Below are 18,203 nucleotides of genomic sequence, written 5' to 3'. Positions count from 1 at the left end.
AGGACACCTGTTTTGTATAAAGTAACTTTCACAACGGCTAATCGCGAAATGCCCGTTGGCAAAATGTAAATGCCAGTGAAGTAGATTTTTTCTGACAGTTGAGTGCCCACAATGCTTCGTCACCCTAATTACCTTCTGAACTCTTTGCATTCAAGTGGCGGAATTGATAACAACATGTGACATTACGCAGATCGGACACAACGTCAGAGGGAAGCAGTCATCTAGTTCATGCACGGCATTGTTTTATGCTATTTCACGGGGGTCTTGACGCATTACTCTACGTTGGCATTATAAAGTCAATGAAGTGCACGCGTCGTTTAAGTCGCGCTGTAAAAGCCAATCTCAGGGTCGTCTTACTCTTTTGATGCCTCTTTGGTGAGAGGTCGTATTTCCATAAGAAGTGTTCACATACCGTAAAAGCATTGGCTTCAAACGAAATCAGTCGAGCATATCAGAATACGAACCCTCCCTTATCCTTAGTTATCCTTAGATTGCAACTAAAGTATACGACACTTGTATGTGATGTGCATGAAACAATATTCCGAATATTTAAAACCTAAATTCATAATGTTCACTCTTAGCACTGTACTTATACGCTGTAAGTTCTTTGATTTCAATATCCTGATCTCTCCTTTAGTGTCTCCAGAGCGATAAAGTTAAGGATCAGGCTTTCCTGGAATCTTGTGTGAAAATCAAAAAATTTTGGCATGTGTACTATTATGGCTCATTTTTCATCTTCAAGTCAAAGGAGCACTATTCGTGGGCCCCTCCCCCAGGGCTGGGCCTCCCACAACCGGTTGTTATACCCCTTCCCTCGTTGGAAATGAGCAACCTTGCTGTTGTGGCTTGGCTTCACTCTTTCATGTGAGGAATCTATCAAAGGTCTCTCACTCAAACGCCTGCTTTCCAATTATGACGTCAGCGAATAGCAAATGAGAGTAACGTCATCGTCTTCTTCGTACGTAGCCGGATGGCGATGACATCATTTCATGATGCATTGGAAAGCATTCGGGAGCCGGTTGTATAAAACTCTTAACTACATTTTGTGCAGTTAAATTACGTAGTTAACTAGAAAATACACGATTCTTATTGGCCAATTCTGCCACTACCTGTAGTTTTAACTACCTTTTTATACAACCGGCCCGGGTGAAATTAGGAAGCATTTTGGCATACCATATAACATATTTAAACATTACTTTGCCTTCGCTCACACGGTACCAAATTCGCTCGTCCGTCTGCCGTGAACAACTGTTAATATATCCTTTTTAAATTGACAGATTTAGTATATTTATTTAAGTACATCTAAAATCTTCACTGTTTTTTTTTACTTACAAAATTTCACCTCTTTCGATAGCAATCCAGCATCGTGCAGACGAGCAATTTCATTGTTATTCAGTCAGATGGTAACAAACTAACGAATACCCTTTATCAAGTTATTCAGAGTATGTATTTTTCCATATTTACAAAAGTCCCGAGAAATTAAGTCCTTGTAAAAGGCTAGCTGAATACTGCATGCTAGATGACGGCTGTGTGGTCATTCTGTGCGTTGGTCCACTAGCGGGATATATGGGGTGTTATTTATTTGTGTTCTAACTGTCTGTGCATTTTTCTTCAATGTCTCGAATGATTTTTTCATGAATATACCACAACTTCATAAATTTGTACTATATACAATGTCCATTCTTTGATGTCTTCGGATTATTGTTGTTATATTGTGTGTAAAATCTAACGTATATAATGTAATCTTTTTTAAATACATTAAATAAAAGCAATGCGCGCGTGCAGCGAAGTTGCGCAAACTGAAGCGACATTGAGCCGAAACACTTATAAATTCTTCTTATAAATAGGCACAAGATGCTTTTTTCTTGCACCTTTGGCCAAACCTCTCCGATGTGCTTTAAGATGCTTAGTCAAAATATTCACGTTTAAGAAACTGCGCCCGCAGTAAGCACATTTATATTGTCTGCCACCGCCACACCGTTGCGCATGCGCCTGTAGCTCGTCCGTGCTGAGGAAGGCCTTTTCGCAGTTACTGCATAAAAATGGCTTGGCTATCACGCACGGGCAGCGATGAACCTGCAACGCCCACTTTTGAGGAAACTCCAACGAGCAGTGTTCACACTTCCAGAATCGAGTTTTGAAAATGCGCAATGTATTCTCAGAGTACTCAGTCGCTAGGGCCAATTTCTCCTGGGATATGCCGGAGCTTTTATCGACCGTGCCAGAGTTGGGGACTTTTTTCCCTTGGAGGTAACAGGGGGAGGTAGACGGACATTCACGTTGGGGGGAACACTCACTTTGAGGTTTCGGTGGGTGTGTTAGCTGTGTCGGCTTTTGTATGGGTGTAGGTGGGGGTGCCGAGACCTTGTCTTGATGTTGCCTCAGTTGGGATGGAGGATGGTTACTTGGTGTCGGGTGAGGGGTTTGTGGTTTTCCTAAACAGGAACTTGCTAGACTCGTCGATGGTTTTATATCACTAATATTTCTCTGTGCTCTTTTTAATATCTCCGTCGTCGCTGTTTCTAAAGTAAAATGTTTTAAAAACGTCTTAGATTGTATGTATCCACAGCATGATTCAAGCTCTGAGTGAAACCATTGTAGAACATTCATACTTATTTTAAAATCACAAGAAGGCCCTGTTTGTTACACGGTGCATATCAATAATATGATTATGTTAATGCAACCGAATTAATGCATAATCTGCCAATCCTGCTCGTTGAACCTTTGTGATTTGGTTTTGGGACTTTGGCCATTCGTACCTGTTTCCAAAGGACTCTTCTTCTTTGTGATTTTTCGTACCCCGACGGGTATCCCATGATGCTGCTCGTAATATTCGGCATACCAAACCAACACCTCTTCACCAGGTTGAATCGTTTTGTATGTCTGATAATAGATATCGGCTCCAAACTGAAATGCAACCGTGTTTTGTTCCGAAATGTTCCTCGCGCACTGAATATATTTCATCCAACACCACGTGGAATCCCCTTGTGCCCCTAAACCATCTATACCATGGTCCAGCACGCCGTTTTTGTAAATCTAAATGACGTATTTAGAAAAAAAGTTCAGGAATCTGAATATACGGAAGGAATCTGAATACGTAGGCCAGAAGTGTGTCCAGTGGCTTATTGCGGTCTGTGATGCTGACGCACGCACCCGACATATAGTATGCGTGTGTTACACATCGCAATATGAAACCTGGAGTGCTTACATTTACGTTTATAATATAACGTTTATCGTACGCGTAAATATTCTAGGCACTCATCTCTGGCTGCCTTTGACAAGATATAACGTTTTATTGCTTTCCTGAGTTGGACAAATCTTTTAGCTGGCAAAAATCCCCTCCTTACCTCCCAGACATAACGTGTGTCTAGCATTGACCCAATCTCTTTAATAGTTACGCGTCTGCCTTCGTACGGCCCGATCCATGTTCCTGATGGAACAACCTCTGTGGCACAAATACCAAATCCCGTCCCAGGAATGCTGGAGTAGCAGAGATAAAGTTGAGCTGGGATGCATTTGATTGCAGCTAAGACTTTATTAAACTCTTCGCTCGAGCGAAATTCTTTCTCCACCCCGGGTTTATAGCGCAGTTGAAGAATGTCGACGCTTTTTTCTGAAGTGAAAAAGAAACGAATTTGAAGGTGCTTGTGTATTTCTATAGATCATGATTAAGGCTTCACCAATAACGTTAGCTGCACAAAGCAACATCAATCAGTAAAGCCTAGCTTCCATTTTTTCGTGAGTGTCGTGAGCAGATGTCAACGTGGCTGATGTGATAGAATATTTCTGCGTGTGTGCAGTCAACAATGACCAATTTGAATGCAGTAATAAAGACAAAATGTACATGCGTACTATTTCTCATCCGTGAAAATGACTTGTTCACAACAATTACGAGGAAATGGAAACTAAGCTATAGTTATACACGCTGGATAATATTTAAACGAATGGGTGCATGTAAACTGTATTTACAGCATGCCAATGATGTTGATGGAGGAATAATCCTAAAGAAATAGTTCTTTAAGAACATATAATGTATCCAGCCCAATTCTGATTTGCCGCATTTCTGTATTTGCACAAGGTAGGAAGACGACGACTCGAAGACGATTGACAACCACAAGTTGTCTTTGAAAGGGTTTTACATGAACTAAAACTCTGATGAAATCCTGACTTCATTATCAGGGGATATTAAAATAACGCTCTCTTTCCAATTCATAAGAGACTCGTTCACTGTCGGGCAACCTCTTTGATCTGTTTGTCTGGGTCTTCACGCACAACCCCCCCCCCTCAATTAGCTGCCGCCCAACTTCCCAAGCTCGTTTGTCCAGAGTTGATGAACCCATCATATATCGGTAAACATGCAAGGCCACGTGTAATGCCCCGCCATTCCGTGCATTTAACTCCTCTCTCGAACTCATTGTCAGAGATCATCGAAGAAGACAAATATTTCATGTATACAAAAGATTTGATTAATCAGTGTTCATCTTTCCCGACAATGGAACACCCATCAACTGTTAGTAACATGGGATTGTTAAATTGCTAGGCTAAAGTGTTTCAATGGTTTAAATTGTACGATCTGGATTCTCATATACTTTGGGAGATCGACTGCTTGTTTCCCAGCGATTGCATATGTGTTTGCCTGGGGCTGGTATATTGATTTCATAAATTCATGTTCACGAACCGTAAAAACAATCGCTTTCAAAGGAAATCACCCGCTTATAAGACGAATATATGAACAAACACTTAACCCAAATTATCGCACCTAAACTTGATCGGTCTTTTTGTCATATTAAGCACGAATTTTTCTTAAACCAAACTTGAATAATTTAGTTGAACTTATTCGGTCCAAGTAACGCAGGGAAGCGTAACGTGCTCAGTGTTTCGGTGTAAAATGCTTTTAGGGCGTTTCCTCTGGAATGTGTTATGTGATCACTTGTATATGTCTTTCTTCTCGACAGCTCACGAGTTTATCAGTCGAGAAACAAGTGAAACCTCATATTTTGCTGACGGAAAATGACCCCATTCCCTGAATTAAGATCATCTCAGGGCTGGATCGAACATTTTGACTGACTAAAGCGATATTTTGAACTATACCGCAGCACATTTTGAACTATACTGCATAAATAACACAAGGCAGTGTTTTCGACCATACCAAGGTTGAATTTTCCGTATTCCGATATATTCGACCTTACCAGGGTCTAATATACCATATAGCAGTATATTACAGCCTACCAAGGTCGAATATACCATATTTAATGCATTCAATTGGTTGTGAAATTCTGACTGATGCATTATATTAGGCGCTCATTACTTTGGCGAATGGACAAGTTCAGAGTGTTTAGTATAGGGTGTATGATGTCAGTTGGGACCATGGTTCTGTATCCTTCACCTGCCATTTGTTATATTTCATTTGCGAACTTATTATTAAATTAAATTCTAATTTAAATTAAAATAAAATACATTCAATTCACAATCTTATCGAGATCTTGATGGGTTTTGACGGGACATTTGTCATCGCGCGTGTTTCCCATCATGATTTGAGTTTCGACTTTGGAGCAATTAACACGATTTTTTTCTTGCCGGAGAGAAAGTTGTAGAAAAAATTATCACGTGGCTATTGTTTTTCTCGAACTAGCCAATAGCAGCGTTCAAAGTGAGTTGTTAATGTCAGGGATGAACGACTGAGACGAGGCATTGTTAAGTCGAGTATTAGTGCAATAATAATATGACCCGGTGAAGCGAAACGAAAAATTTTTTCCTCATAACTATAGATCATAATAATGCGTTGTATAATGAGTTATATTGCACTTTTAACTGCCTATAAACCGAGTTCCATTCGGAGTAAAGATATCTTATAAAATCCCAGGCTTCTTCGGAACTTTTTATACAAGAAGAAACTCTAAATTAGGCGACAAAGATCCATATTAGACTAGTTAGTCCTTAACCTAAACTGGGAAATTAACTAAATCAGTCCTTTGAAGCTTCAGCTTATTTAAAGCAAGTTTGGAAACAATTTGAGTTGAGAAAGATATAAATTAGTTTATTCGTGTAGGATGGACTCCATATGCCACGGAGTCAACATTTATCTGTCATGTTAAATAGGGAAAATAACGGTTAATATGTATTTTAGTGGAAGGTTTTTGGCCGATAAGAGGTGTTTATAAAACCCAAATCACACTGACTCAAAGATGCACTTCTCAAAATTCAATATAGAAATAGGTTAATACAGAACTATAGAGCGAAATTCGCAGTTATTATTGTTTGCAGTTAACGAATATGAACTGTCACTCACTGCCACTGGACGGCGGTCTTGGCTGAATACCTAATATGAGAATCGTAAATCTTTATAGCCGCGGAATATGTTCTGTTTAATTTGTATTTCTTATAACTGCCTACCGTTGAGGTTTTTGAAGCCGTTAGAAGGTGAAAACTTTCTGGGAACAGAAGTCTCTATCGAAAACTTTCAAACGACTAGTTTCATGTAGGCATGCATGCCGTATAGCTCGTAACTAACTCTTATTCATACCTGAGTAATTTGGGATTTTTTTAACAATACTTTGCTGCTGTTGTGTTTCGTTTTCTGAACTGCCGTCTTCCAGTTTAACAGGCGATACGTCAGTTCTTCCATACAGATAGAAATCCAATTCTTTCGGGGTCACCTTCCTCCGTGACATAAACATACTGGCTGAGTCTTTGTAACTGTCCATAAAATCATAAATCTCGTTCGTTCTCTACGTCGAAACACAGAAATCCCAGTGTTAGTTTGTCGTAAAGCGTTTGTGGCTACGACTATCACGGTGTTTACCGAGAACACGTAACCAAACGACAGTTTGACGCGAGGCGATGTGGATTTTGAAAACTTCCTTGTATTTACAGATGAACACAGGTCATGCATGGAAAATCAGTCGAAAACAAAGAGTATATATGTTATGGTAACTCCCTGTTTCTAAGTGTACGAATATGAAAACATCTTGCCAAAATAAGAAAACGCACAATGGATGTAATCTCGTTTAGATAAACGTTAGGGTAAAAATACATTCCTCAACACTATCAAAGCCACGAGCCTCGATAAACTTTGATTCGCACAGGTATAAGCGTGTTATTTCAAGCTCTCAGCGAGAGGCAGGCAATACGACAGGCTTAATTGAATACTTGAAATTGTTTACGAGCATAAAACACGTTAAACAAAGTACGCATAGCAGGTTACGGTTATCTTAATAGAAACACAGGAAGATTTTACATTCAGCGTTCCTTTTTGAACTTCTGCTTATCAACGGCAGAGATATGAAAGAGAGATTTACTTGTCTAGCGTAATCACGCACGAGTTTCATGGATCAATGCCAATGAATTGTTACTGAATAGCAACACGCATTCCTGACTTGAGACATGCACCCGAGAACTATTTGCTGAGCTAATTGACGATCAGTTAACTGATCAACCCAGCTATAAACCAACAACGAATAAAGAAAATCACAAGAGAAATCAGCTTTAGCAGGCCCCTCCTGGTTATACACTGGCTCAGTTTACAGTCTCTTCGTTTGTTTTGCTTTATTGCGAAGGGGAGGGGGGGGGGGGGTTGACTACGAAACTGTTTATGAAGCGCATGCATGCAGTTAGAGCTCACCACTGGAGCTCACATAGAAACCAGGCCTGTGCAGCAATGGCGGGAATCACATATACATGCAACATATTATACCAGGCCGGTTAGAGTCGCCCTATATTATGCCTTATTCTAGTCTCCTTTTCCGGCTGATAACTTCAGCGGATCTGGCAAATCAAAGTGTATGATTAAAAAAGTCTAAGTTCATAAAATAGACAAATTCATGCAGAAACACACAATTGATAGCTCAGTGCATCTGTTATATTACACGAATCACATCAGATTACTGTTTAGAACCGATTCAGAGCATCTTATAAATGAAACTCTCTATATAGTATACTTTAAATTTATACAATCATTATTCATTCATGCCTGTTGTGAAACTCAGTAGGTATGCTGAAGATGAACGCGGTTTGATTCGAAATATTCAGTTTTTTACGGCGAATGTGTCTGTTATGTGCTCTCCTCATTCGGATTAGCCAACTTGTATTTTTTCCTTATTTATTCAGCTGTTACAGCATAGACGCGCGTCTTTACATACAGAGGTCTATATGCTGTAACTAATTAACTGTCATCTATGTATAGTCTATTTCACATGCTGTGATACGTTGTATGGTGATTCAAAGTCGTTAGCCTACATGCATGCCGTCGGCCGCAAACCAAGAAATAATAACAATCAGTTATTCAGAATTTAAGAAATATTTTGTGTGTATTTATGTAATGACAATGTGTGTGTTTATTAATTATATTGAACTTCATCGTTAATGTTTGTTATATAACATATGTTGTTCTTTTTTTGTCTTTAAAATTCACGCGGCAAATTTTGCGTGACGTTTTTGATACGAAGAGTCGGCGTTCAATCTCTTGCCTAAATGCATGTACCGTAACATCTTCAGTCCTATCAACTCTTGGCAAACGGGCAAAACATGAAATTTGTTTCAAAGATAATGATTCTTTGTAGAGGCTGGGCTTGAAGGTTAGCTTGATGCTTACTTCTGTCATAGGCATCGACGTTTCACCCCAACAATTTCTGACAAATACACGGCTGAGATGCTCTAGTCAGCGTTTCAAATAGTTGGAGGAAGAAGACAACATTAAACAATATATATGTTGCGACAATGTCGTTATAAAGCTACATATACGACGCGCCAAAATCGTTGCAAGTGAGAAATCGTGTTATAAGATTAAACTAACTTGGCATAAATGGAGGCAGTCATAATAATTAAAATCCTTCGCATTGTGCTTTCATGAAGTTCTGTTTTATTTTTACGTCGAATATCACACTCATTCCGTACGGTATATAATTTCGAGTTCGACCACACGGATTTAAAGTCGATAAGATTGTCTAACCAATTAAATCATATACATATAGAATCTTTTATACATCCATAATGAATTATATATAAGTGAATTAAGCTTGTATATACTGACATGCACAATAAAGAATTGGGCAAGTTCAGTTTCCAATTTACCGCCATCTTTTTCTTTTAGTTCTAGTTAATCCTGTATTCAGTTTCAATAACATCTTTTCATACCGTTAGGCTAAATCTCTGTAATCTATTTACGGAAACTTTACGTCTATATATGTATCGATAAGAAAATTGTAAGCACTGCATGCTGTGTTTGATTAAATAATATATATATACCCAAGGATTTTTAGCGAATCATATATATCTGATGTATTTTCTTCTGTGTCCATAACTCGGTTGGTTTCATCGGGTTTCAAGATGATGTATCATAATGTACTTACATAGTCCGTGCATGATAGCTACAAACACTAACATGTCTACTTTATTTACACTTACAATCATATTTCTTTCCAACAGCGGCCTCCGTAGCCTATCCAACGCTTTTAAACTGTGCGTCCAACTTCCAAGTGTGAATCGTGTAGAGTTGGGTGGCAGGGAGAAAGAAGACAAGAGAACAGAGTGTTTGGAGGTGGAGGCGATGCAATTTATAAGCGCCCCTTGCGTTTCCCGATAGTCAGTATGACTCCACTAGCATCCACTTTGTAGTGGCGCTAAAAATTTAACGCGTGACCAAATACCCAGCAAAGTGCAATGAAATAGATCATTGAGCCGAATCAAGGTCAGATCATAAACGAATATCATAGCAGTTAGCGCTAGGGAACTTCTTTCGAACGATGTCGTAGTGTATATGAAGTTTTCTATCAGTGTTCGTTTATAATATTACGGTGTTTCTAAAATTTAAAATTTAAAGTGCGTAGTTTCCGCGATAGTGGACATCATCGTTTTGGTAATTCTAATTTGGCCACTTGACCGCATGCAAGGCCTCTCATCATGGGTCAATGCTTCACCAATGCCGCAGTAATTGCGGACTCGTGAACATTTGCAGCCAGTCCAGCTAAGCTACGGTCAGACTTCGCTGTTTTTTGAACACTACCTGCTGACTTGCATGAGAACTGTACTAAGAATAGAAGCGATATTTCACAGAGGCGTTGTTCAATTTTGAACGCGACGTTTTTCGACATGTCTGATACGACAACCATGGAACATCAGTTTAAATTAACCTGGATTGTGCGCTTCAGTTGTTCACGAGATAACTTTTAATTATTCCAGCTTCGGTTTCCTATTGGCTACATGCAATCACTGATCTATATATATAGCCCTTGGTTCTCCAGATTCAGTGTTCTGATTGGCTACACGGATCACTGATTCATAAAGAGTTATCAATCCAGGTTTGTCGCTCTACCGGATGTGCAATTCAGGTTTATTCATATCGTTGCTTTGGAACAACAGAATGATTACAACTTCGTGAACAAAATTGCTTCAATTATATTTGAATGGATTCATGATATAATTGTGGCTTTTTGTATGTTTTATGCTTACATATTAATAGTAATTTACGTTACGAATGATTTTGCTGAATTCGTTTGGCTTTAAAACTGCAGAATTGAAAAAAACAATCGATATGTTAGGTCGGGTGTATTCAAAGACCGTCTTTAAACTTGCAGCGGGTCGTTTTGTTTTATACAAACAATACGATGAATGGACAATCAATCGGAAAGAAATATAGTGAGGAAATACGGCGGGTTTTATCACATGGAATAATGGAAGCAGTTGTTACGTGTACGAGATCATTGTTAGTATGGACAAAACGGACTATAGGAATATGAAATATATGCATGATATTTCACTTCGAGATATGATGCAGAACGTATTATCGAATGACCAACACAGCGAAACATTCCAGAGCTGTTTTAATTGGTATTCAAATGCCTGTGCATCTTTCAACCCCCCACAGTTGATATACATGCTTGCGATGGGGTATAACAATAAGTCGTCGCTTCCATCTATGTCAAAAGTGACTTTTAACTGATGAAGGCACCTATTTTCTCAACTATATCTTTCTTTTTAATTCACAATACCAAAATACAGACATCATCCATTCACCTTTGTCTTTCTCTGGCAATGCAGATGCCTCATCTTTAACGTCAATTTTATCATTCTGCTACAAATTACGAGCAAATCTTACTAGCTTTGGTTATCATTGTTAGAGTATTGGCGTCTTATGTTTCTGGTAAAAGCTTGAGAGATAGCACAAAGCCAAAGCACCGCATATAATGTTTGAAGCACCGCATATAATGTTTAAAGCACCGCATATAATGTTTGAAGCACCGCATATAAAGTTCAAAGAACCTCCCATAATGTTTGAACTTTGTAGCACACGGCATATAATGTTTGAACCACCTCACAGAATGACCAAAGCACTGGATATAATGTTAGAAGCACAGTGTAAAATGGCCAAAGCACCGCATATAATATTCGAAGCACCGCGTATACTGATATATAGAAGCACCGATTAAAATGACGATTAATCACTTAAAACAGCTATGGCTTTCCATAACGGGAGCATGCAGTTGTTCCGACACAAGGCTAACTCAAAATTATTTCACGATCTCGAAAAAACCGTGAAACTGACTTAATATTATCAAAATCAAAGAACGAGTTTCTCAAAAGAAGCTTCAAATACATTTGAACTATCCATTATTGGGTTGATGAAAAGTCTGTTTGTTACAGTCTTTTCATGCTTCATAGAACTGTTATTGTTCATGCTGTTTGCTAAATTCGTGTGTTAAATCACGCCCTTCGTGAAAACAACTCAAATCTATTCCAGATGTACATAACCACATGACATATGTGTTAGGGCCTACATTTTTTGAAACGATACAGCCTTTTTAGACACGAGAGAATCGATTCTTTGCTACGTGTTGACTGAAATCACGCATGTAAATTTGTGTCAAGTAGAGTCAGTCAGGCGTATACACGATTCTCGTCGTAGATTTCTGAAATATTTGCTTGGGGTTGGGTGTTTATCAGAACCATAAAGACGTAGAAATTCTTGTCATTATAAACGCAGGCCCCTTAACGGGTCAGATATATTTCTTTGCCTTCGATCTGAAGAAATGAGGTGGAACATCTATTTGCGTTCGACCATCACCGTTACGCCCTTTCAGACTCTGGAATTTCCGTTGTATGTTAATATATCTTAAGTGCCCTTATTCCTTTATCAATTTCCAAAGGCTATATCCTATAGGAACTGCTCATGACGATATAATCTGTTTACTTTTTATCCGGCAAGTGCATTAAGGTCTTAAATTGTCAGGTTTTCATAGTGATATCCGAATAATTACAGCTGAAGCAACGCCCTATAGAATACAATACTATACATCTAGTTGAAAACTGAAGAAAAAATAGCGACTCGCCATTCAAACTACTTTTTGACTGAATCTTGACTGTGATTTGGTTACGAATGCACAATGTTGCAGCAAATATATGTTCTTTGTATTGACTCGTTGAATTGGAACAGGCAGAAACTGTTTAATGGTACTCATCAAGCATCAAATGTGGTATAACAACTGCCTATAATAGACAAAAACACTTCTCGACGTTTCGACCTAAGGGCCTTCGTCAGGAGAGTTAGTATACATAACTATTACATCTATCTCCTGACAGGTCCTCAGGTCGAAACGTCGAGAAGTGTTTTTGTCTATTATTTTTAAGCAGTTGTTAATTGTTATACCATATTTGATGCTAAGTTGTTTGAAGACGTTGCCAGGCGCTGCTCCCTGGTTATATTGGAAAGTACTCAACAACATTTAGACTGTAAATGTACAATAGCATGCAGAAGAAAACCAATCGGGCATAAGATGAATATATGAATAACAGCCCCATCCATTTAAGCTTCTAGCTACATTTCTCGCCCTCAAATATATAGGAAAGCACTTTGGATACTTATTCAACCTCTCAAGGTCAAATGTGAACGTCGATATTTGCCCAACAAGGAATATCGAAAAATTACTGGTCCCGATTTTAAACTGTTCTGTAAAACTGACTGTTTAGCCTCTGCGATGAGTTTCAACGAACTAACCTGGCAAAACGCAATCATAATGTCCTGAAAACACACCCAAATCCTGACCTATCGTCTCACATGCTATGTTGAGCTATAACAGTAACATTTGCTGTCAAGTCTGACACGCCTTTTAAAACATCTGAGGCGGCGGTTGTTCGAAAGGCTTTTCAAGCTTAAACGGTGGATAAGTTCAAATTGGAAAACAAAATAATCTACTTATTGAACAACTGAGCTGAAATATTTCGATGTAAATAGTTTAATTGTCAATGGAAGTACATATTAAATGCATAAGATGCAGGTTCAGTCATTCACCTAAGATCTATCAGAGTATTTTGGCTTGTTCATGCACCGTTTAAGCTAAACGCCTTTCGAACAACCGGCCCCTGAATGATTATAATTCTAGCAACATTTTGTGTATTCGCAGAAGAAATATTGAGAGATAGAATAATCATAAAAGATCTGAGTGAATGTTGAAGTGATAAAAGATTAATGTCATGAAACAATATTTCGCTGTTTCCTGCGCAATCAATAACAACTGTTCAAATATTCCGTGTGCCGGTTTTGGAGCGCGCCTGCGAAAACCGTTTGACTTATCCTGGTTGGATATATATATACATAAACTGTTTAGTACCTGTTCTGAGGCAGGCGAATCGTTTTCCTAAACATGAAAATTGTGACAAATTGTCTACTCACGGGTACGGCGCAGTCACATAGCATCGAGATATGTTGTCTAGCCCTAGTGCTTCTGAATGCATACAGTCAAACTAGCAGGACTGTATTCTTTGATCTAGCTCTCTCTGGCATACTGAGTTGAATGTACAACAGCGAGGCACTTATATACATTTTAAAGCATTCCTGTCAAGGAGTCTATTTGTTGTGTAACTTGTGTTGAGCATGTAATAACATCTCACAACATACCTTGTGCCTTTTGACGCGAGACAAATGATGTCCTTGCATTTGTCGACTTCGCGAAGACCTCTTAACTTCTGTTATAAACGAGGCAGACTGAAATAACGCGTGCATCTTAAGCTTCAAATGAAAACACTTTTTATTTCAAATTTAGGCGGTTTTAATGTCGATCGGTCTTGATATTATGTGGTTGTTGCGTCTGAGTGTTGGTGCGTCTTTGTACGAACAGTGGCAAAATAAACTGTTTTTTTTTAATACCTTTACACATCAATGGTCGCATATAATTACAGCTTTATTCCACGCCTTTCTTTGAACATTCTTGCACGGAGTATTCGCATAAATCACATGCTTTGAACCGGGATATTTTACGCGTAAAACCTCAGCAAATCTCATCAATGATAGTGAGAGTAAAACAACTTTGGGTCGGAGAACTAACCAAAATCAATTGAATTTGAAAACCAGGAGTTATGCTGGGCATTTGATTCCCTTAGCGCGCTTTCCATTAAGCGGCCAAAATGGTCAGACCGGTCATAATTTAAGTTGAAATAGAGTATTTCGTTAAGAATATAACTGAGCGGTGAAACTGCATTTCCCGTGCTAGGCAGATGTATAAATAACGATGTACTTGAATGCGGAGTTCTTGAAACACTCTAAAATACCAGTAATCTGTCTGCACCGAAATACAACAGGACCGGTCTGGCCGTTTTTTCGGCGTATAAAGGAAAGCACCCTTAGCTATCACGTCCAACCCGTAGGCTCGGTATTACAATGGTGCATAAAATTATAAAAACTGACCCGAAGCATGTTTTAAGAATCTAAAACCGAAGAGAATTGCCATATAGACTGGTATTGTTATTGAAGTGTATCGCTGTGAGAATGTAACTATATCCTTTGAAACCTGAAAAGTGAGATAACAACCGGCACTGCTGAGAATTGTTCAGTTACGCAAGCATTAAACAGTATATTATTAATCACAAGCGCTATGTCCTGCTGATCTAATGAAATTTTACAAACTCCGAAAGAGATATAGATCTTTTATATATTATGTTTACACATGCATGCAGGATTTATGTAATAGCAATTGTTGATCAATCTTGTAGTTTTCTAGCGGTCATTTCAGCATATGGACACCTGGAATTTTGCCCCAACAAACAACGAACTTGAAAAGATAAAAGCGCTGTGTGATTTGTCTCATACGCGAGGTAAAATATTCGCTACTCATCATGCCGTGAAATGGCGTCTATTTGTCTCTTTTAATATAAGTCAAAAAACCACAACAAAATCGCATTAGTATAGTTCTAAATTCTAAGTTTCTATGAGAACACCAAGTTATCTGTGCAGGCTAATAAAGCCTTTTGTACGGCCGGGTTATTTATGAATGACTTTCAGTTAGCACTGTACAACAACCTTAGTTGCTTATGAATTAACTCATGGTTATCGTGTACAGGCGAGTTTCATAACACAGCTTAAAATTAACTTCTTCCAAACATGTTTCAGTTAGTTGAGATGAAAGAAATTCTTTGAGACATAACAAATGCAGATTAGGAAACAAATATATGATTGAGTTAGAATGGGTTTCACAAACTCAGAGCTTGTTGTCACTGTACTTTCGTTTGCTTTCAGAAAAGAATCAGACTCAAAAGCGTATTTAGAGTAATAATTCAATCCTTGCTGAAAAGTAAGATAACATCTTTTGGAACAGTATACAGCTTGATTGTGCTGTGTCTCATGTGTTTATTGAACTTGCTTCATGCTTGGTTGGCGTTCACTGGTCGACACAACTAGCCACTAAATGGCCTTACGTCAAAACCTCTGGCATAGTTAGTAGGTGAATTTTTGTCCTTACAGACATAAATCTATACAGAAAATCCTTGGTCGCATTTGAGATCACGGGCTATAAAATTAATTTAGTCCGAAAGCTCTAACCAATTGTATTTCTGGCAATTAAAGGTATTAGGCAACCAAGACGTCATGTAGTGTGACATCATATCGGCTATTTCGCTCAAGCGAAGTCCAGCGAAGTTTGAAATTCCATGCAGTAAGGTAAAACAGCGATTTCTATTTCACTGTGTCTCTTTGAAAACTTCACTGTGAGAAAACCAGGATATTTTTGTGAATTGTTTACGCAATTGAATCTATTTTTGTATGCCGCACGTAACGACGCTGTCATTCCAGGTATGTGCACTGAAGGATAACCTCTTCTTCACCCCCTCGATCCGCAGTACCACTCGCTTTTGCGGATTTTCAGATCTAGAGGCTTTTATTTCCAAACATGCAAGAAAACGCTTGAAAAACGGTGGGCTAAAAACCAGCCTATTAGTAAGGAAGAAACGTTGTAGAGTGAACTTAATCACAACTGGAACAATAATCGCTCATTGAAACGACATGGTTGGGTGGCGCTGTGTGGCCCAGCGATTGTCGCAAAAACAGTCATAAACAGTTTAATTAACAACAGTTTTATCATTTATTCCCTGTGTTCCTGACGGAAAGCTCTTAGCAGAGTATCACAAACGATACAACTGATCGCGACTCGCGAGATTTTTGTTCAAACGGAATAACCTACAGCAGACAGCAGACACGACTTGTAATTTTGTTTCGCTTGTTCATAGTTAATACTATGGTTTTTTACATTCAATATCCCGTTATGCATCTGCCGACTTTCACGGCAACCACTGAACTATATGATTACACTGTATGGCTGTATCGTGTCCAGCTGACTCAGCAAGCAGGTTTTTTTTTGGCGCTGACCTTGCGTGGGACTGGTAGCGTACGACAATTCCGTTTCAAAATGACCTAATCTCGTCCCCCGACTTCCTTTGCGAGGGAACAAAGTCTCTGGGACAAACGAAACAAATCCAAACCATTCCAGTTCCCATGTGCTCACCGATGCTCCTATATTCCACCATATTCTCACACCCAGTTCCCTACCCCTTTCAAACGTTGCTCTCAATATAGCAACTGAAGTGCGATTCGTTGTTAGTCTAACTGAGCGCATCGGAACTCTATATAACTGGAATAATAACTAAAGCAAAGCCAGGATTTGTCTGGTGACCAAACATTGTTTTCATTTGTGGGGGTGGGTGGCTGAGGCAGCTGGCTGAGGTGGAAGTCTTCCAGCTCTTCCCCCTAGAAAATGTTTGCATTTCTTTTAACCCTTGATAAAACTGGCAATTCCCCTTGTATTACACACACACTTAGGCATTCAAAATGACTAAAAAAAAGTAGTTAAATCAATGATGCTTTTATTTCATTAAAATGTTTTGAATAAATATTATCATTATACAATATTTATATATATACCTAACCGTACTCAAAATTGCTAGTGTCAAACAAAAATGAATTTATGTATTAGTTCCACATCAAACTTGAAAAGTTCCTTTGAAAGGCTTTGTTCGCAAGTCATCATCATCTTCATAATTGTTTGCTAAACATGAAATATGCATGCTATCATTTGTCTTTGGTTGATTCGACCATTACTGGCTCCCCTTTTATGTCTGTGTTCAAATCTGCAGGTAGTTCCCCATTTTTCACAGAGCCATTCTGAAAAGAATGAAAATAAAAAGGATTTAAAATAACTGGAGTTATTGATCTGAAAATATAGTACTTTGAAACAATAGCAATGCATCAGTTGCATTTATGCAATTGGGATTCTGACAAATAAAACAATTTATTGTATGAGTTTTGAGAAGTAACTTTGACGGCGTAAATCCCTTTTGCCAGTCATGACAATTCCATTGTGACGACTGATGAGAATATTCAGTGTTTTTACTGTTTTAATACATCTGCGATAGTACATTCGTGGTTGAAAACAAAATTTCAAATTCTATAATACTATACCAAACATGTAAAGATAATATACGACATTTAACATTTAACGTGTGGAGAAACGATCGGGAAACCAACTTTACCTTGATTTCATCATCAACCGAAGCGGATTTGTCGGAAATAGGTTTCTTCCCATACCACATATCAACTAAAGGCTGAAGAAACTTGTGCCAAATATACAGTGCGATTGGCACAAGGATGCACGTTATTCAGACCATAGTTAGAACTATAAAATCTACACAAAAGAATCACTTTATTTGTCTGAAAATGAGCCGAACTGCCGTACAATAATCCTTCGAATTGCTTCAATATTTTCGGTATTTTCAAAGTTTTTAATACTTTTTGTATAAAAAGATGATGTATGAATATTAAATGAGCTATAATTGTGTGATGATTCAATATTTCGAATGCTCTGATTGGTTTATTGGAACACGAACACATGAAATCTAACCAATCAAAAAGTTTGTTAGAATTTTTTCGCGGATTTTCGAAACTGTAT

At 38.4% G+C, this 18,203-nt stretch overlaps 1 protein-coding gene across 2 annotated transcripts; it reads right to left on the bottom strand.

Moving 5' to 3' along the window:
* Positions 1-1,316: 1,316 nt before the first annotated feature.
* LOC114522697 (putative histone-lysine N-methyltransferase PRDM6) lies at positions 1,317-14,096 on the bottom strand. Of its 2 annotated transcripts, none has more exons than XM_028543440.1 (5): positions 13,889-14,096; positions 6,524-6,728; positions 3,348-3,613; positions 2,760-3,036; positions 1,317-2,522 (listed from the first exon to the last, which is right to left on the bottom strand). In XM_028543440.1, exons 1-5 carry the CDS (start codon positions 13,991-13,993, stop codon positions 1,825-1,827), a joined length of 1,551 nt encoding a protein of 516 aa, XP_028399241.1. In that variant the 5' UTR covers positions 13,994-14,096; the 3' UTR covers positions 1,317-1,824. The 2 variants fall into 2 exon arrangements, with proteins under 2 accessions (XP_028399241.1, XP_028399242.1); XM_028543441.1 differs by lacking the exon at positions 13,889-14,096 and adding an exon at positions 9,403-9,592.
* Positions 14,097-18,203: the final 4,107 nt, after the last annotated feature.

Source organism: Dendronephthya gigantea, unplaced genomic scaffold (genome assembly GCF_004324835.1).
Source record: "Dendronephthya gigantea isolate DGI-Jeju-01 unplaced genomic scaffold, DenGig_1.0 000023F, whole genome shotgun sequence".
Classification (NCBI taxonomy): Eukaryota; Metazoa; Cnidaria; class Anthozoa; order Malacalcyonacea; family Nephtheidae; genus Dendronephthya; species Dendronephthya gigantea.
The sequence above is the reverse complement of the archived record's forward strand: the minus strand, read 5'-3'. Positions and strand labels throughout refer to the sequence as shown.

Coding starts and splice junctions, on each gene's coding strand:
- LOC114522697 (XM_028543440.1), bottom strand. CDS start 13,993: ATGCACGCGTTATTTCAGTCTGCCTCGTTTATAACAGAAGTTAAGAGG. Junction 6,729..13,888: donor CTCGCGTCAAAAGGCACAAG/GTATGTTGTGAG, acceptor GTTTCGACGTAG/AGAACGAACGAGATTTATGA. Junction 2,523..2,759: donor GAAGAGTCCTTTGGAAACAG/GTACGAATGGCC, acceptor ATTTTACTTTAG/AAACAGCGACGACGGAGATA.